This window comes from Diaphorina citri, unplaced genomic scaffold (assembly GCF_000475195.1).
Source record: "Diaphorina citri unplaced genomic scaffold, Diaci psyllid genome assembly version 1.1 scaffold394, whole genome shotgun sequence".
NCBI classification, from domain to species: Eukaryota; Metazoa; Arthropoda; class Insecta; order Hemiptera; family Psyllidae; genus Diaphorina; species Diaphorina citri.
Genome location: NW_007377829.1, coordinates 29,095 through 49,102, shown reverse-complemented (window position 1 = coordinate 49,102; position 20,008 = coordinate 29,095). Strand labels below are relative to the sequence as shown.

The 20,008-nt window shown below is 32.7% G+C and overlaps 2 protein-coding genes across 2 annotated transcripts in view; one reads left to right on the top strand and one right to left on the bottom strand.

Annotated features, from left to right (window-relative positions):
* LOC103508395 (fatty acyl-CoA reductase wat-like) overlaps positions 1–8,361 on the top strand; it is a gene marked incomplete at its 3' end in the record, with an annotated part of 74,442 nt that extends 66,081 nt beyond the window's left edge. Inside the window, exon 7 of the mRNA XM_026823007.1 lies at positions 8,211–8,361. Coding sequence (XP_026678808.1) covers positions 8,211–8,361 — 151 coding nt within the window. The remainder of the gene's footprint in view (positions 1–8,210) is intronic.
* Positions 8,362–11,418: 3,057 nt separating this feature from the next.
* The window catches only part of LOC103508394 (CUGBP Elav-like family member 3), a gene marked incomplete at its 5' end in the record, with an annotated part of 37,637 nt that continues 29,047 nt past the window's right edge, over positions 11,419–20,008 (bottom strand). The window contains 2 exons of the mRNA XM_026823006.1: positions 11,419–11,650; positions 17,795–17,987. Coding sequence (XP_026678807.1) covers positions 11,419–11,650; positions 17,795–17,987 — 425 coding nt within the window. The remainder of the gene's footprint in view (positions 11,651–17,794; positions 17,988–20,008) is intronic.

The window sequence follows — 20,008 nt, the reverse complement described above, 5'->3', positions numbered from 1 at the left end:
AAATTTGAGAATCCCAGGGTCCAAATGATCAACTTCAAGTCCTTGAGATCCAAATTCCATCAGATCAACTTACCACAGTTACCAAAGAGACATTCATGTTGAACTACTTCGTGAATGAACTACTTGTCAAACCTCCCACATGAAATAATCTGTTGAACAACAGGACCTGCTGTTGGTAGCAAAAGGACAAGGTAAAAATCAGACAGATAGGTAAGAAGGTAGGTGTTCAGAAAACTGGCCTTTCTCTTGGCCTTCTCACACGGTATTAAGTGAGGGAAGGAGGAAACTTTCACACGTTAAAATCCACAGGTACCTATTGAACTTAGCATGCCGAATGTGTAGGTCCCAGGGTCTCAAGACATTTTTGAGCGAAATAGCGAGAGCGACCTGAACGAAAATCGACCGGTGTTTTTCAAACAACGCACTTCCTGAGTTAATTATAAAAAAGAAAATGGGAATCTTTTGTGTTTAATTACTGAATTTAGGGCTTTTTTGTTTTAAAAACTGTTCGAAGGTTGGAACTTTCCGTGTTTTTGTTTTCGGACTTTTCGGTGTTTTTGTTTTTTGTATTTTTGACAAGTTCAAAACGTAAACAAATGGTAAGTAAAGTGGTACACCAAAATTTCAAATGAAGAACTTCTCCAGTTCTCCAACGATTTTCAACCTCCTTGAATGTATGGCGCTTTGCATAACTTGATAATTGAATCCTCAGGCGTGACATGATCATACGTTTGAACAGTTGGTGAAAGCGACACCACTATTTTAAAATGTTGCAGATTGCATAATTAGAACTTTGTACGGCGTTCATACAAAAGTTTTGCAAAAACCTAAATTTCAAATATACAGGGTGTGTTTATGTACCAGGCTGAGATAGGCCATTAAGCCTTCATGAGCGTGTAAAGTTGGCGGGAAATTCGAAATTTTGATTAAAAAAACTTGTACAATCTGAATTCATTTTTTACTTTTTATCTCTAGTTTGCACGTTTATATTATACTTTTCATTTATATTAGATATTACAAATACGCGAATGACAAAGCAAACACAAATAAATATAAAATAAATTTTAAAAATTGCCGCCGGGACAGCTATCTCACGTCGTCCGAGCTCATCTCAACCCGGTACATAAACACACCCTCAAGGCTTTGTTTGTAATCTAGAATGGATGGAGTCAGCGGTGATAGCACGTTGAAGGTAACTTTTCCACATGGATCACTAAAATTAAGCAACTTTTTGCGTGTTTAGTAATCGAATGAGTGACAATCTAAGCAATCACGTGCTTCTGGCCTTTCTAGGCCCCGCTCAGGTTTTGTAATTTTGTGAGGAGGCGAGTAGCCTGTGGCCAAATGGAGGATAGAAAACCCCGATCACTAAAGTGACATTTAACCCCCCAAAAAAGACTCTAAGAACAAGTGTCAGCGTATATTGTGAATCAAAATACTCAATAAAATTACCTACTCTTAGGTATAAGGTCTTTAAAATATACTAGGTATTACCTTAATTATTTGTGGAATTTTACAGTAAAATAAAATGGTTTGAATCCGATATCATAAAAATGTTAAATCAGATCCATCATTATTGTAAAGAATTAGAGGTAAATGTTAATTTATAAATTTGTGGAATGATATTTAATAAATTAGATGCCATGCCATGTGATTTTATCCTTTATTTAATGTTTGCAATCAGGCCTTTTAGGTACATATAATTATATAAATAGGAAAACAAATAAATATTAATTCTAAAAAAGAAAGGAAAAGAATCAGAGGTCGGTAATAAAAAAGGAACTTCTATTTAAAATTGTTAAATAATAAGTAAAAATTATTAAAGTTAAATAAATAATCAAGTGTTTCATATCGGAAAAGCAAAAAGTTGATAGATAATATCAAGGTAACTACAAACAATAATAAAAAATAAATGATTAAAATTTAATAAAAATCAATCATTGGGGGAAAATATAAAATGAAATTGAATTATTCTGGACAGAGCAGATTTCAAAGTATCAGGTAAGTTGTTCAGTTAGGTACAAACTGACTTTTGCTGACAATATAGGCCAGGAAAGAATTAGGTACTTGTTTGGAGTTCGTAAAAAATAGATAAAACATTCCAAAAGTTACCAAAATGCTTCTACTTTATTAAACTTCAGAGCAATGGATTAAAAAAAAAGTAGTATTAGAAATCCTAAATAAGATATTCATCTGAAAATTTCCTTTTCTTTTGATTTTATATTTTTTTCCTTTTTATCTCTTTATCTAATAGGTATTATAATATCTACACTTTTAATAAAAAAATTGATAGGGATTAGGTACCTAATTTAGTTAAACATCCTGGTTTTAGTTTTAACGAAAGCTAACCACTACACCACTGAGGTTGGTGGTGTAGTGGTTAGCACAGTGGACTTCGGATCTGGAGGTTGGTGGTTCAAGTCCAAGTCAAGTCATAAAATTTAGCAAAGTGCATTAAGCAGGAAACAACATTTGTGACAAGCATTTATGCTTAACACAATTAAAATTCCTTTTTCCTTCTGCTAAAATTTATACTGCATAAGGAGTTTTGTGTTTACAAGTTATTTGGCACAAAAATAATAAATTTGTGGACCAAAGCCCAGGGCCCAAATGAGCAACCTTGAGGTTCAAATACCATCAGATCAACTTACCACAGTTACCAAAGAGACATTCATGTTGAACTACTTGGTGAAACTCCCACACAATCCTGCCACATGAAATAATCTGTTGAACAACGGGACCTGCTGTTGGTAGCAAAAGGACAAAGTAAAAATCAGACAGATAGGTAAGAAGGTAGGTGCTCAGAAAACTGGCCTTTCTCTTGGCCTTATCACACGGTATTAAGTGAGGAAAGTAGGAAACTTTCACACGTTAAAATCCACAGGTAAGTACCTATTGAACTTAGCATGCCGAATGTGTAGGTCCCAGGGTCTCAAGACATTTTTGAGCGAAATAGCGACCTGAATGAAAATCGACCGGTGTTTTTGAAACAACGCACTTTCCGAGTTAATTATCGAAAAGAAAATGGGTATCTTTCGTGTTTAATTACTGAATGTAGGGCTTTTTAAGTTTTAAAAACTGTTTAACTGTTCGAAAGTTGGAACTTTCCGTGTTTTCGGACTTTTCGGTGTTTTTGTTTTTTGACAAGATGTTCAAAACGTAAACAAATGGAAAAGTGGCACACCAAAATTTCAAATGAAGAACTTCTCCAACGATTTTCAACCTCCTTGAATGTATGGCGCTTTGCATACCTTGATAATTGAATTCTCAGGCGTGACATGATCATACGTTTGAACAGTTGGTAAAAGCGACACCACCACCATTTTAAAATGTTGCAGATTGCATAATTAGAACTTTATACGGCGTTCATACAAAAGTTTTGCAAAAACCTAAATTTCAAATTTTCAAGGACTTGTTTGTAATCTAGAATGGATAGAGTCAGCGGTGATAGCACATTGAAGGTAACTTTTCTCCATGGATCACTAAAATTAAGCAACATTTTGCGTGTTTAGTAATCGAATGAGTGACAATCTAAGCAAACACGTGCTTCTGGCCTTTCTAGGCCCCACTCAGGTTTTGTAATTTTGTGAGGAGGCGGGTAGCTTGTGGCCGAATGAAGGATAGAAAACCCCGATCACTAAAGTGACATTTAACCCCAAAAAAAGACCTTTAACACTGGAAAAGAAATTTAAGAAAAAAAATTAGAGAATTATGTATTTTTTAAAATACATTAATAATGTGTATTTTATTTAATTAAATATGATTAATATAATTTATGTTACTAATATTATCATAGTGTAATGAATAGTTGGTTATGTTTAATCAACTTTCGATGTTAAAATAATCAAAGGATAGAGTGTCACTTCGACTTTTATTATTGGCCTTAAAGTTAATAGGTAAATAGTTTATTTTTTATTATGAATGTAGTACATTTCAATAAATTTAACGGTAAATTAAATAACTGTATGGAATAGGTAGTAAAATAGGCAATTCTGTACTTATCTATAGCAGGCATTTTATTTATCTAATAGGTACCTTTTTTGTAGATAATATTACCTATAATGTTTCCAAGCCCCCCAATTAAAATTTTTCAAAACAATCGATGAGTTTTTTTTTTTAAAGCTCTTAAGGAACAGGGGTCTTAAAGCAGATCTTCCATCCAAACATTGAATTAGGTATTGATTTTTACTATATTATAGATAGGTACTTTTTTTTATTCATTAATCGTTCTGAAAATTTCAAACTCAGACAATTGCCTCCAAAGTACAGAATTGGTGATACCTACCTACCTACATGATAATACCTAGTTATTTATAGTTTTAAAATAATATAATATTTCGTAAATAAATCGAATCTTAAGTAACTAGATAATAATAATTATTTATTGTTTTAAATATTTTATATTCTAGGAAAACATGTTTAAAAAAAATGCTAAACAAAAATGAAATAATCAATGCAAAATTAGGATTACAAATAAATAGGAAAACAAATAAATATTAATTCTAAAAAAGAAAGGAAAAGAATCAGACGTAGGTAATAAAAAAGGAACTTCTATTTAAAATTGTTAAATAAGTAAAAATTATTAAAGTTAAATAAATAATCAAGTGTTTCATGTCGGAAAAGCAAAATTCAAAGTCATAGAGCAGGAAAAATGAGAACCAACGGAACTTTTCTTTTTCTTCTACCACTTCTAGATACCGAGATAAATCGATTAAAGAAATACCGGTGAATCGTAAAGTTTGACGTCACGGCATACGCTCCCGTAGGCGATGACTTCATAATTCATGACTTCCGCTTCGTTTGTTTGTGCGCAAGCGTTTCCGCGCATTTTGACGTGAAATCTGACGTCACAACTCTTTGAACTTTTTCATTAGAACGGCAATTAAAAATTGATTTTCGACCTTTTAAAGTTACTTTTTCGGAGTTTTGACCTTAGATTTGGATTTTTTACAACTTTTTACGTAGGAATCGACCTTTTATCAACAATATTTTCCCAATTGCAACTCCTCCATTGTAACAATCGAAGAGCAGAGGACAAAATAGAAAAAGGCAGCCGTTCCGCGAAAGAACCTTTTAAGTATAAAGATTGTCCCGGGTGCGGGAATCGAACTCACGACCTAGTGCTTACAAAGCTGCTACCTTTCAAGCTAACTAAGCTGGTGTCAAATACTTTAATATTCTAAAAATAAAATTACTTCACTACATGAATTCACTTACCAAATCGAAGTTATCATCGGTCAAATGCACAACTTCAGATTCGGTATCAGCCCAATCCTGTTCCTTCTTCTTCACCTCTTCGCTCGTAGCTTGAGGATTTCGTACGAACTCGATGATCTTATCCTTCGCATTTCCATTCTCGTAGACGTACTTCACTTCTGCGTTCCTGGACAAACAATAGAATAGATAAAATTCAAATAGAAAAGCACGAAATAAGATAGAATGAAATTACCTGGATGAAATAACAAAGTAAGCGCTAAGTTTCAATCTAGCGGCTTTTTTCTTCAGTTTGTCTGTCTCGTTTTATTGAAATTTCGACTTCAAAAACATGCACTTCACATTTTTTGAAGTGGAACTTCATTTTTTTTTTTTTTTACTTTTGACTTCGCACCTTCTTTTTCGCCTTTTCCCGTGTTCAGACGGGGTCGGCCTTTTCCGTCTTTTTTTTTTTTTTACTTTTGACTTCGCACCTTCTTCTTCGCCTTTTCCCGTGTTCAGACGGGGTCGGTCTTTTCCGTCCAATCAGCCCCAGTGTGATTGCTTTGGGCTGAGATTTGGTTTTCGCTACAAATTTTTTTCAAGTGGATGCCCTTCGCACTCAACCTTTACTATTTCTTTAGCAAGGGGGCTGGTGTCCTCCTTGTTCAACGTTCCCCAGCCAGACTGTACCATATCATCGATACTTGATACCAATAATTTCTTTTCCGTCCAATCAGCCCCAGTGTGATTGCTTTGGGCTGAGATTTGGTTTTTGCTACAAAATTTTTACGAGTGGATGCCCTTCGCACTCAACCTTTACTATTTCTTTAGCAAGGGGGCTGGTGTCCTCCTTGTTTAACGTTCCCCAGCCAGACTGTACCATATCATCGATACTTGATACCAATAATTCACTTTAATAAATATCACCAGAAAATACGTACTCAAAATAGAGTGTTGTAGGAAATCCAGTGATGTTAAATCGGCTTTGCACTCTCTCGTTTTCATAGCGATTCAAATCCATGGCAGCCAATACAGCTTCATCTTTGAGAGTCTGCACAGAAAAACAAACAATTGTTTTTGTTACCAACAGAATGGAGTCGAGTGGATTGAAACACATCACATGCCTTTGGACACATCCTATTTGTCAAGGCCAAAGGATTTATCTTTTGCATCAATTTAACTTCAAATTGATTTCAATTTAAAATTTCAAACTGATTAACCTTGGGATCAATTTTAAAATTTTTATCTTTTGCATCAATTTAACTTCAAATTGATTTCAATTTAAAATTTCAAACTGATTTCAATTTAAAATTTCAAACTGATTTCAATTTAAAATTTCAAACTGATTAGGTAACCTTGGGATCAATAAATTTAAATCGAAGAACCCATTGACCACTGAAAAATGGCCAAGAAAGTACACAGGGAATCTTTGCAAATCAACGTGGTGTGTTGACATGCAAAGTTTATTGTTTAACTATATAATGCAATAGTCCTAAATTAAAATGGACGCGGCACACAAGGGATCAGGAAGAGACCGCCTTAACATAATAATAAATAAGCCAAAGGATTTATCTTTTGCATCAATTTAACTTCAAATTGATTTCAATTTAAAATTTCAAACTGATTTCAATTTAAAATTTCAAACTAATTAACCTTGGGATCAAATTTAAATCAAAGAAACCATTGGCCACTGAAAAATGGCCAAGAAAGTACACAGGGAATCTTTGCAAATCAACGTGGTGGGTTGACATGCAAAGTTTATTCTTTAACTACTCGAACCCGCGGCCTAGCGCTTACAAGGCAGACGCACTACCAACTAAGCTAACTAGGCTGGCATAACTACTGATCTTTATTTGTATAAAAAAAGCTACAATAGTAAATGAGTACCTCCTTATTTGTCAGATTGTGAGTGGTCGAGATTAATGAATAATTTCGCCATTTGAGGAAATTGTTTTTGTTTACATTCTGCATAGGTTACAGTGGCATTAAAGTAGTTGTACTTTGTTTGCAGTGGCGTAGCGTGTATGTATGGCGTGTATAGCGGCCATACAACTCAAAAGTTCACTCTAATGCCCATAAATATTAATGGCATGGCATGTACTGTGATAGGACTTGGTAGACCTGTGCATGAGCCCTACACGCCCTACACTTGAATTTAGACCACGCTACGCCACTGGCGGGAATCGAACCCGCGGCCTAGCGCTTACAAGGCAGACGCACTACCAACTAAGCTAACTAGGCTGGCATAACTACTGATCTTTATTAGTATAAAAAAGCTACAATAGCAAATGAGTACCTCCTTATTTGTCAGATTGTGAGTGGTCGAGATTAATGAATAATTTCGCCTTTTGAGGAAGTTTTTTGCTTACATTCTGCATAGGTTACAGTGGAATTAAAGTAGTTGTGTGAAGGTCGTTGTACTTTGTGAAGGTCGTTGTACTTTGTTTGTAAGTTATCACGATTGTTGAATAACTCACCATTCGAGGCGTTTGCCTGTCCTTCCATATGGCAGTTTTAAAGAACACGGTAGTGCTTCGTCCCACCAAGTCAGACCGCGGAAATCATTGTGGTTTTCGGAGTTCAATTGACTACTGATTGGATAGGGATTTCAGTCTTGGCGTTGAGGTTTCTACCCAGGTGTGCGTGAAGGTTACAATTCGTCCTTCTTCTTCGGCTCTTTGCTTTCGAGGAATTGCACAAATGCTTTTGCCTGAAATGACGCTCGCCTGGTAAACAGGAGGGCGTGGGTTCGATCCCAGCCGAGGTATGGAACTTTATCCTCAATTATTTGAGAATTTGACCACACAATAATGGAGCTCTAAGGGTTAGGTGGCAGAGAACGCCTAAGGCGTTAACCTCGCCTAGTGGTTGCCTTCCACTCAAGAGTCTATTATTATTATTAAAATTTGAGCAAAATCGGTGATCTTGCGCAGGGTAAGGTCCCATTCTAGTTCTAAATAAAAATACCTATTCTCAACAACCTAAAAAACCCTCCTTAAACCTTCTCCTCACAGGCTCTCTAGCGTCTACACAAAGCTCGGCAAGGTCGCGTCCACACTAGAGTACTTCGTCGATCGCAAGTGGAACTGGAGTAACGAAAACGTCCAGGCACTCTGGGACCAGCTGAGTCCAGAAGACCAGGAGATGTTCTTTTTCGACATGGGCCAACTTCTTCGGCTCTTTGCTTTCGAGGAATTGCACAAATGCTTTCGCCTGAAATGAGAGCAAGGAAGGTCATTTATCCAGTGGTCAAATTTATTTACTTAGACTCTTTATTGGTTATTCATAATCACAAGTTATAAGTTGTGAAGAGGCTATTACTTCACCACAAATAATTTATGATTTGATAATCAATTAATCATAAGTTATAATTCAATGTACACAATATACACGAGAATTTACAAACAAATGACAAGATGTTGCCTAGGGCAATATCTACCATTCAACCCTGATAGCATGTTGAATGCAGCAGTTCTCGACGAATAACTGTTTTATCTTGTGTCTGTATGTTGCAAAACATTTGGCCATTCATAAATCTTGGACCTAATTGGTAAAATTACTTGGACCTAATAATACAAATAAATAAAATTGAATAAATCTTGGATCGTTCATAAATCTTGGACCATCTCGCCATTTGTAAATATTTGGCCATTAGACCATTTATAAATCTTTTGAAAATCAGGACATTTATAAATCTTTGACCATTAGACCATTTGTAGATCTTTGGCTATTTGTAAATTTTTGACTATTAGACCATTTATAAATCTTTGATCATTACACCATTTATCAAAAACTCACCGTATAATCATTATGGTAAGGGCTAGGTGACTGTTTGTTGAAGTAAAGAAAAAGGAAAATTCCGTTGGTCCTCATTTTTCCTGCTCTATGACTTTGAAACACCACCCAAGTAAGCGCAACTGATCTATTGAGGAAATTGTTTTTGCTTACATTCTGCATAGGTTACAGTGGCATTAAACTAGTTGTACTTTGTTTATAAGTTATCACGACCAGCTAGGAACTCTGGTTTCAATTGCTTACAGAATCCACACCAGGGAGCATAGAACATGATCAGCACAGGTCTGGTTTCCTTCTTCAACAGTTTGTTCAATGCCTGAGGACAAGACAAATAGAAAGACAATATTAAAATCGGTATTAACAAGATATCTGGCCAAATAGCCAGTTGAGAGAAATAAATTCTCAATGTTTAATCGAAAAATCAATAGCTGTAACTTGTAATACCAGTAGTTAGGTACTTGGTAAATCTATTTTGAAATAAAAATAATAACATTTTAAAATTAAGGTAACTGAGCAATATCAAAATTACAGTGAACCCCATCTTCTGATTGAATTAATCACCTAGTTAACCAAGAAAACTTAAACACCTAGAAACTACAATGTAGAAAACCTAAATTTTGGTAAGTACCTCATATTACAATACAACCACACAAAGAAATAAAAATAACCACTCAAGACATCATTATGGATAAATCAACAACAGGTGCCGCACCCAAGAGATGCAAGACCAAAATCTAGCAACATTAAAGTGCAAAATTTATTATTTTGCTACAGCAGTACTTATCTAAGTACCTACATAAGTATAAGTAGTGTTCTATTCAGACTTTCAGCTTAGAATAAGTTGTTCCATTATAAGTACCAACAGTTTTTTCTAAAAATAAAGTGTCTGAAGTTTACCTGTGGTGTCGGCAGGTGTACAACAGCCTGTGCAGATTCATCTTCCTCCCATGGAATATCTCCTTTGGGATCCTTGAGGAAATTCACAAATGCTGACACAGTCTCCTTCCGTTCATAGTTCTTGTTGAATTCACCGTCTTTGTAATGTTTGATTACATATGGTAAGTTGACCTCCACTTTCATTTTCTTGCACAGCTTTTTAGTTTCACTGCAAAGGAAATAAGGTAATTATGCAGAAGTCACGTCCGTGGAAAAGAAAAGCTCCTTTTTGTATTTAACCTAACCCTTTTTGTATTTAATAACACTTATCACTGCTTCAATTGTGGAAACTCCTTCTTGCGTTTAACCTAACCCTATAATAACACTGGTCACTGCTTGTTTGTGCCAGTTCCTTTGGTAGCAATATTCCACGGATGTGACTTCTGCACAAGTACCAAATAAATCATTCACTCACTCAACACAATTTATCACAGCCAGTGTTGCTTCCCCTTTCACATAATCAGCAACTTGTTTGTACGTTTTCAACATGGACACTGTTGCCATATTTATTACGACTTATAAAATAATAGAAAAAAAGCTTCGCGAAAGAGATAAGGGCTGCGTATAATTATGAGGGTCAGATTTTAGAATGGCGTAGACTTGCTGGTCACATCGATATTTTGAAACAAAAAATTCAAATTTTGACAAATCACCCCTCTTAATATTGAATTGGGTTCATAAACTTGAGCTTTATCTTTAGACCTCTATATTATTAGATAAATGTCAAAATTGACTTATAGCTTATAGTCGTAAGTGAGTTTAAATAATCTGTACATTCTCTAAAAAATATTAGTGTTATGCAAAATATTTATTACGACTTACCCATAAAATAAAAATAATAGAAAAAAAGCTTCGCGAAAGAGATAAGGGCTAGTATGGCGTAGACTTGCTGGTCACATCGAAATTTTGAAACAAAAAATTCAAATTTTGACAAATCACCCCTCTTAATATTGAATTGGGTTCATAAACTTGAGCTTTATCCTCTATATTATTAGATAAATGTCAAAATTGGCTTATAGCTTATAGTCGTAAGTGAGTTTAAATAATCTGTACATTCTCCACCATTCAATTTCATCTCGAGATTGAAAGCCAAGCAAATAAATAAAGAAGAAAAGAGATTTACCTCTACCTAATATTGTGGGTGAATTAGGCAAAAACTAAATATTGTACAAAGCCATAAAAAAATATTTAAAAATTAAATACAAATGCAAAACTTGTGCTGAGAGCAGTCGTTTTGAAAAACAGTTTATGTAGCTTAGTTCACAATATTAAATTATTTAGGAGCCTACTTTAAATGCCTACACTTAAGGTAGACCATAATTTAAACACCTAGAAACTACAATGTAGAAAACCTAAATTTTTGCAAGTACCTATCTAAGTAAGTACCTACATAAGTATAAGTACTAAGTAGTGTTTTATTCAGACTGTCAGCTTAGAACAAGTTGTTCCATTATAAGTACCAACAGTTTTTTCTTAAATCAAGTCTCTTTCTTAAATCAAGTCTCTCAAGTTTACCTGTGGTGTCGGCAGGTGTACAACAGCCTGTGCAGATTCATCTTCCTCCCACGGGATATCTCCTTTGGGATCCTTGAGGAAATTCACAAATGCTGACACAGTCTCCTTCCGTTCGTAGTTCTTGTTGAATTCACCGTCTTTGTAATGTTTGATTACATATGGTAGGTTGACCTCCACTTTCATTTTCTTGCACAGCTTTTTAGTTTCACTGCAAAGGAAATAGAGTAGAACCTTGATACTACAAAAAGTGACACTTTTGTAATTTAGACTTTCTACTTTTGTAATTTAAAAATATCTCTGAGCCACACTACTTGGTTAATTTGTAAGGTAGCACACCTGCCTTGTAAGTGCCAAATTGCAATTCTGAATTCAGACCCATGGCAAACTTTATCCTTTACAAATAGGGTTTGTTCACTGAATGGCTGAGTGCGCCAATGCACTTTTTGGGTACTTTTACATCGGAATAGGACTCTATCTCGAAAAAAATTGTCATTTGGTTGTGCCCCATTCTTTCACTCACTAATAGGTACATACTACATAAATATAACTATTTCTCAAGGTTTACTATCTGAAGAATATTTGGCCAACAAATCTGTTTTACCCGTGATTTATCTAGAAATCCTAATGAAAAGAATGCTGAGATCATTTACATCACCCCTTAAAATACATAATAGGATTAATAGGGCATTGGGCTATCGAAACTGCATCGAAAGCTGTAAAAACGAGTAAATTCCTTGAAAAACCAAATTTTTGAAGCCTATATTATGTCTTTTTTAAGTCCCATAGGAGGGGTCCTTCCTCTAACTAAGTACAACTCTCGGACTAGTAAAGCTTTGACGCAAGGAAACGTAGGTATAAGTTAATCCTGTTTAAAATCTATTTTAATAAGCGGATTTATATTGTTAGTACAAAATGTCTAGCGACGAGTAAATTCCTTGAAATACCAAATTTTTGAAGCCTTATTATGTCTTTTTTTAAGTCCCATAGGAGGGGTCCTTCCTCTAACTAAGTACAACTCTCGGACTAGTAAAGCTTTGACGCAAGGATAGGTCTGGTATAAGTTAATCCTGTTTAAAATCTATTTTAATAAGCGGATTTATATCTATTGTTAGTACAAAATGTCTAGCAAGGAAAATAATTATTAGATAATAAGATAACAAACTAGTAGCACTCACCAAAATCAATATTTTACTTATAAATTTATAATACATACCATAAAAAAGTACCTACCATTTTAGCACGTAATGAGTAAGTTGATATATTATGAAAGCTTAACCAATTAGAATAAATTAATGATGATACAAAAATAAATAGTAGTAAATAATCAAGTATGTATTAAAATATGAAATTGGTGCGTTATATGTACAAAAAGCAAATAGTTAAAGAGAGAAATGTTAAAATAATGAAAAGCTATCTAAATCTACCAGTTGTAACATCATACCTTATCTACCTTTGGCCTATGACGAGCGATTATTCATGTTTAATAAGTTTTAAACATGTAAGTAAATATGTTCCAATCTTTATCATAATCAGATAATCACCATTAAAGTTTCATTCTTTTAACATTTTCTTTTTTCTTAAATTCTATAGAAGCAATTCTCTAAGAACAAGTGTCAGCGTATATTGTGAATCAAAATACTCAATAAAATTACCTACTCTTAGGTATAAGGTCTTTAAAATATACTATTACCTTAATTATTTTAGGAATCTTACAGTAAAATAAAATGGTTTGAATCCGATATCATGAAAATGCCAAATCAGATCCATCATTATTGTAAAGAATTAGAGGTAAATGTTAATTTATAAAAAATTGTCGAATGATATTTAATAAATTACATGCCATGTGATTTTATCCTTTATTTAATGTTTGCAATCAGACCTTTTACGTATAATCAGGCCTTTTAAATATATATATGTACAAAAAGCAAATAGTTAAAGAGAGAAATGTTAAAATAATGAAAAGCTATCTAAATCTACCAATTGTAACATCATACCTTTCTGGAGAGTACATACTCATTACCACATTACCTAATTATAATCTACCTTCGGCCTATGACGAGCGATTAACATGTTATCATATTTAATAAGTTTTAAACATGTAAGTAAATATGTTATATGTACAAAAAGCAAATAGTTAAAGAGAGAAATGTTAAAATAATGAAAAGCTATCTAAATCTACCAATTGTAACATCATACCTTTATTATTCATGTTTAATAAGTTTTAAACATGTACCTAAGTAAATATGTTCCAATCTTTATCATAATCAGATAATCACCATTAAAGTTTCATTCTTTTAACATTTTCTTTTTTCTTAAATTCTATAGAAGCAATTCTCTAAGAACTCAGCATTAAAGTTTCATTCTTTTAACATTTTTTTTTTTTTTTTTTTCTTAAATTCTATTGAAGCAATTCTCTAAGAACAAGTGTCAGCGTATATTGTGGATCAAAATACTCAATAAAATTACCTACTCTTAGGTATAATATTTAATAAATTACATGCCAGGCCTTTTAAATATAAATTTTCTTTCCAATTTCTGGTGATGGTATGAATACTATGAATATGAATGTCAATAATGTCATCATTTCCATTAGGTATCATTTTTACATGTTTCATGCCTTCACTGGAAATGCCTTCTTCCGTTCTTTTGAAACACAATTTTTTGCACAAGACACTCGTTTTACAGCTACTAAAAAGAATTGAAATTGAGGGATTTTTTAAAGTTAAAATTAATGTGAGTAATATTTTATACTAAAATATGAAGGGGGGACTAAAATCATGGACTTTCCCTAAATAGCTAAAAGAAAGATCAAGTAATTTCTAGAAAAAAGATAGATCCAATAGGATATTAAATATTTAAATTTTAAATGTTAATATTTTCTGGTTCAGTAAGCATTAGCTGGTATGTAGATACGCATTCAATTACTGAAAGGTACATTTAAAAATACCTACCTACTTGAAAGAGAACCGTAAAAAAATATTAGTGTTACCTATGCAAAATATTTATTACGACTTATAAAATAATAGAAAAAAAGCTTCGCGAAAGAGATAAGGGCTGCGTATAATTATGAGGGTCAGATTTTAGAAAGGCGTAGACTTCCTGGTCACATCGATATTTTGAAACAAAAAATTCAAATTTTGACAAATCACCCCTCTTGATATTGAAGTGGGTTCATAAACTTGAGCGTTATCTTTACCTCTATATTATTATGTAAATGTCAAAATTGGCTTATAGCTTATAGTCGTAGGTGAGTTTAAATAATCTGTACATTCTCTACCATTCAATTTCATCTCGAGATGGAAAGCTAAGCAAATAAATAAAGAAGAAAAGCGATTTACCTCTACCTAATATTGTGGGTGAATTAGGCAAAAACTAAATATTGTACAAAGCCATATTTTTTTTATTATTATTATTTTTTTTTTTTAATTAAATACAAATGCAAAACTTGTGCTGAGAGCAGTCGTTTTGAAAAACAGTTTATGTAGCTTAGTTCACAATATTCAATTATTTAGGAGCCTACTTTAAATGCCTACACTTAAAGTAGACCATAACGGGAGGAAGAAACGGGGACTAACCAAATTACTATTACTAACCAAATAACATTACTAACCAAATTTAAAACAAAAAAAGTTAACAACTGATTTTTCATTTAATTAAAAAAATCTGTTTTCCTCTCTTAAAATAAAAATATAAACGTTTCATATAAATAATTAATTAAAAAATATTTAATTACGATTTCAGGTATTTGTGTGACTCTGAATTCAATCATTTTTATATTGACAAGTCGAAACAGAGAATTAAGGAAGTGTTTTTTAAATGTTGAAACTTGGAGGACTACATATCTTTTATTATGAAGAAGTATTTTAATTGAACAACGAAAATAATTAGTGACGTTTCAGGTTTAGAAGATTGATCAACTATTTTGCTATGGATATTTTGGGAAATTAGTGTTCTACAGTAGAACACTATTATATTTCATAGGTTGTGATGAATCAACATTATTTTATAATGGGTAGCATATTTTTTTCAACTGGTAGCATAGTTAGTTAAGAATTTCCTATAGGTATAAAATTTAAGGGAGTTCAAATTTTAGGGGTGTAACACCTGAAATAGCTTCATATGTTTTCAAAAAAATAATAGATTGAAATTCAATAGTTCAAATTTTCAAATGGGATAATTAATGGGAAAAAAGTGAAAATTAAACTAGTGTAACTTATTTCGAAAAAGAAAGAGTACCTACCTATTAGGTACGTATTTATTGTTCTAAAGAAATGAATGAATACTTATTTACAACATGTTATTCATTTATTTTAAATGTATTTATCACTGATGGACAGAATATATTTGGGCACCGTTTAATTACACAATTTGTGTGACTCTGAATTCAATCATTTTTATATTGACAAGTCGAAACAGAGAATTAAGGAAGTGTTTTTTAAATGTTGAAACTTGGAGGAATACATATCTTTTATTATGAAGAAGTATTTTAATTGAACAACGAAAATAATTAGTGACGTTTCAGGCTTAGAAGATTGATCAACTATTTTGCTATGGATATTTTGGGAAATTAGTGTTCTACAGTAGGACACTATTATATTTCATAAGTTGTGATGAATCAACATTATTTTATAACGGGTAGCATATTTTTTTCAACTGGTAGCATAGTTAGTTAAGAATTTCCTATAGGTATAACATTTAAGGGAGTTGAAATTTTAGGGGTGTAACACCTGAAATAGCTTCATATCTTTTCAAAAAAATAATAGATTGAAATTCAATAGTTCAAATTTTCAAATGGGATAATTAATGGGAAAAAAGTGAAAATGAAACTAGTGTAACTTGTTTCGAAAAAGAAAGTGTACCTACCTATTAGGTATGTATTTATTGTTCTAAAGAAATGAATGAATACTTATTTACAACATGTTATTCATTTAAATGTATTTATCACTGATGGACAGAATATATTTGGGCACCGTTTACTTACACAATGTAGATAAAGAAAAGATGAAATCTAATAAAAAGATGTTTATGAATGAAATAGTTACTGTATACATTAAAGGAAATGTTATCCTTGAAATTTATTGTTTGAACAACGCTCCTTAATCAAACTTAAATACCATGTAAGGTTAAATAGTTTGCAGATTTTGTTTGTTATATTATTTACACAATATCCTTATAATATTTTATAAACCTATATTTATAGAAATGTAGGTAATAATTTACCCAGTCACTTTTTAATAGTCAATCTGGTCAATTTTCAGTTTGATAAAGAGCGGATTTTTTATTATTATTATTTTTTTTTTTTCCAAGTCCCATTGGAATTTCGTCACAAATAGGTAATCCGTAATGCAGATTCTATAGTTTCTAACTAATTGAACAAAATAATAAAATAACAATAACAAACACAATGAAACTGCTACAAACACCGGTGAAATCAAAATCTAATTAATTTGATTCTAAAACAAAACTCTGATTCCTTCACATAGGATTAGTAATGGGGATTGTAGGACTTCTACCAACCTTTACCATCCTTGTGAAGTAATACAAAGTTAACTATTTGAGGTACCATACTGACTCTTTGTAACAAACGACTTTAAAAATAAATAATTAACATAAAATATCAAGGTACTTAAAGGAAAATAACACGTACTTCAATAGTTCTACATAGGTACGATATCCACAGCATTTCTTTTTTTAATTGCAATAAAAATGCGTTAAAAAGTGCAATATTTAACGATAACATTACGAAAAGAAAACAACATAACAACAAATAATATTAACTTAACCATCGTAAAATAAATTTCAACAATTTTTTAATAAATCAAGTACTTCTGTAGCACGATGAGTAATGTCTAAACATAATTTCAATTTTCAAAACATTGAATCTTGTGACTGAAGCAATAGTTAAAGTAGATTTCAGTGATAGATTTGGTTTTCCAATATGTTGAGAGAAAAATGTTTTCTATTACCTGTTTTTTACTTGTAAGTGACAAGTGATGTTGAATCGCTATTTTGAAAATCAAAATGTTGAAGGAAATTGACATTGTCATGAGTAATGTCTAAACATAATTTCAATTTTCAAAACATTGAATCTTGTGACTGAAGCAATAGTTAAAGTAGATTTCAGTGATAGATTCGGTTTTCTAATATGTTGAGAGAAAAATGTTTTCTATTAGGCGTGTTTTGGCACTAAAAACTGACCATCGAAAATTTGACCCGATTACATTACTTTCCTTCCTATAGGATAAGGAAAGTAAAAAACAGCTTCTCAAAGAGCCTGAGTTTCATCTGTTTTACTCACTGAAACACTTCTGTCTCACTCACCGAAACAATTCTGTCTCACTCACCGAAACACTACTGTTTCACTGAAACCTTTCTGTTGCACTCACCGAAACACTTGCTCTGATTGGTGGCCCGGTCGATGAACACCTTGGACGAGATGACGTTTCCAAACGGCAGAAACATTTGCATGAGTTCTGCGTCACCAAATTCCTGTGGTAGATGATAGATGAAGAGGTTGCACCCTTCGGGACCAGAGACGTTACAGCCTGAAGAGAGAGGAGACAAATCAGCGAAAGAATTGAGACAAGTGAATTGGCGAAAGAAGAGACAAGTGAATTAGCGAAAGAAAAGACAAGGGCGACCAGAGACGTTACAGCCTGAAGAGAGAGGAGACAAATCAGCGAAAGAAGAGACAAGTGAATTGGCGAAAGAAGAGACAAGTGAATTGGCGAAAGAAAAGACAAGTGAATTAGCGAAAGAAGAGACAAGTGAATTAGCGAAAGAAAAGACAAGTGAATTAGCGAAAGAAGAGACAAGTGAATTAGCGAAAGAAAAGACAAGGGCATTAGCGAAAGAAGAGACAAGGGAATTAGCGAAAGAAAAGACAAGGGAATTAGCGAAAGAAGAGATAAGGGAATTAGCGAAAGAAGAGACAAGTGAATTGACGAAAGAAAAGACAAGGGAATTGGCGAAAGAAGAGACAAGGGAATTGGCGAATGAAGAGACAAGTGAATTGGCGAAAGAAGAGACAAGTGAATTGGCGAAAGAAAAGCCAAGGGAATTAGCGAAAGAAGAGACAAGGGAATTAGCGAAAGAAAAGACAAGGGAATTAGCGAAAGAAGAGACAAGGGAATTAGCGAAAGAAAAGACAAGGGAATTAGCGAAAGAAAAGACAAGGGAATTAGCGAAAGAAGAGATAAGGGAATTAGCGAAAGAAGAGACAAGTGAATTATTCTGACTTTGTTTAACTCTCTTAACAATTTTATGAATCCTAATATTATGTATGTAATCTTATGAATTTAAATGTCTGGGATGCTAATCAAAAACAGCTAGGTAGCATGCAAAAAACTTAAATCGCAACCATAAATCACACACAAAAGGTGAGGACACTTGCAAAGATACAAAAATGGACACTGTTCAAAAAGTAAATATAAAATAATATAGACATTACTATATCTAAGTAGTTTGAATAATAATGTATTTTTTTATGTATATACAAAATCTAATATTCTAAAAGCTACTGAGCGTTGAATAAAGTTATAATAAAAAGCCATATAATTATGTCAAAGTAGGTAATTAAATTAATTAAATAATTTAATTGTTTTCTCTATTTCAATAATAAGTGTGTAATTATCCTATTTTCAAATATAGTATTATAAATACTTACTTATTGATAAATAGATTTTATTTTTATAATAATAATTAGATATATAATGTAGATAGCTAAGTAAATAATATGAAATAATAATATAATTGAAGTTATTAATGTATATTTCAATAATGAAAGACATTCAGGAGATGGACTATTTAGAAGGAAGGTAATATTCTAAAAAATTTCCTTTTAGTTTATGTTTATTTGTGCGCAGGACAAAAAAAAAATCTTTTTTCAAGTGGCTTCAAATGCCCGAAAATGTACAAATTTGAGGGGAACCATTTTATAATAGTTATGGACAGTTCATAGGATATAACTTGGATATTCTATTGACAACGCTATTACATCTTACATTAGTCCAAGCTGTCCAAGGACCTCAAGGGGTTAAAATGTTAGATATGTTCTTATATTAAGTAAATGACAAGATTATTATTTGAAATGAGGATGAATTTAAAACATTACCTACAACTATTATGAAGAGAATTAAAACATGTTATAAGTAAGATCACTCGCCAATATGCAATAATGTGAATAAATTAATTAGTTATGGATATTAGTAGATAATGTAAATATTAAACCTAAAAAGGTTTAGTAGAAAGTAAACTACATACCCGGGGTCTACAGGTCCATTTTAACTTCATTTTGGGCAGATTATTTTTTTTTCTTTTAGTATCTGCGCATACCTACTTACCTACGTTACGCATTAGCAGTACACCTTTTAGGTTGATGAATATGTAATACTAGCTGAATTCCGTCGCTTCGCTCCGGAATCCCGCTAGTTCATCCCGAGGCGTGGCCAAACTTGTAGAAAAGGCATGGCCGAACTTGTAGAAAATAATAAAAAAAATACGGTCGCGCTGCGCGCTCCCTATTAGCTGCATAGTTATCAAACTAAAAACATAAACGAAACTCAAA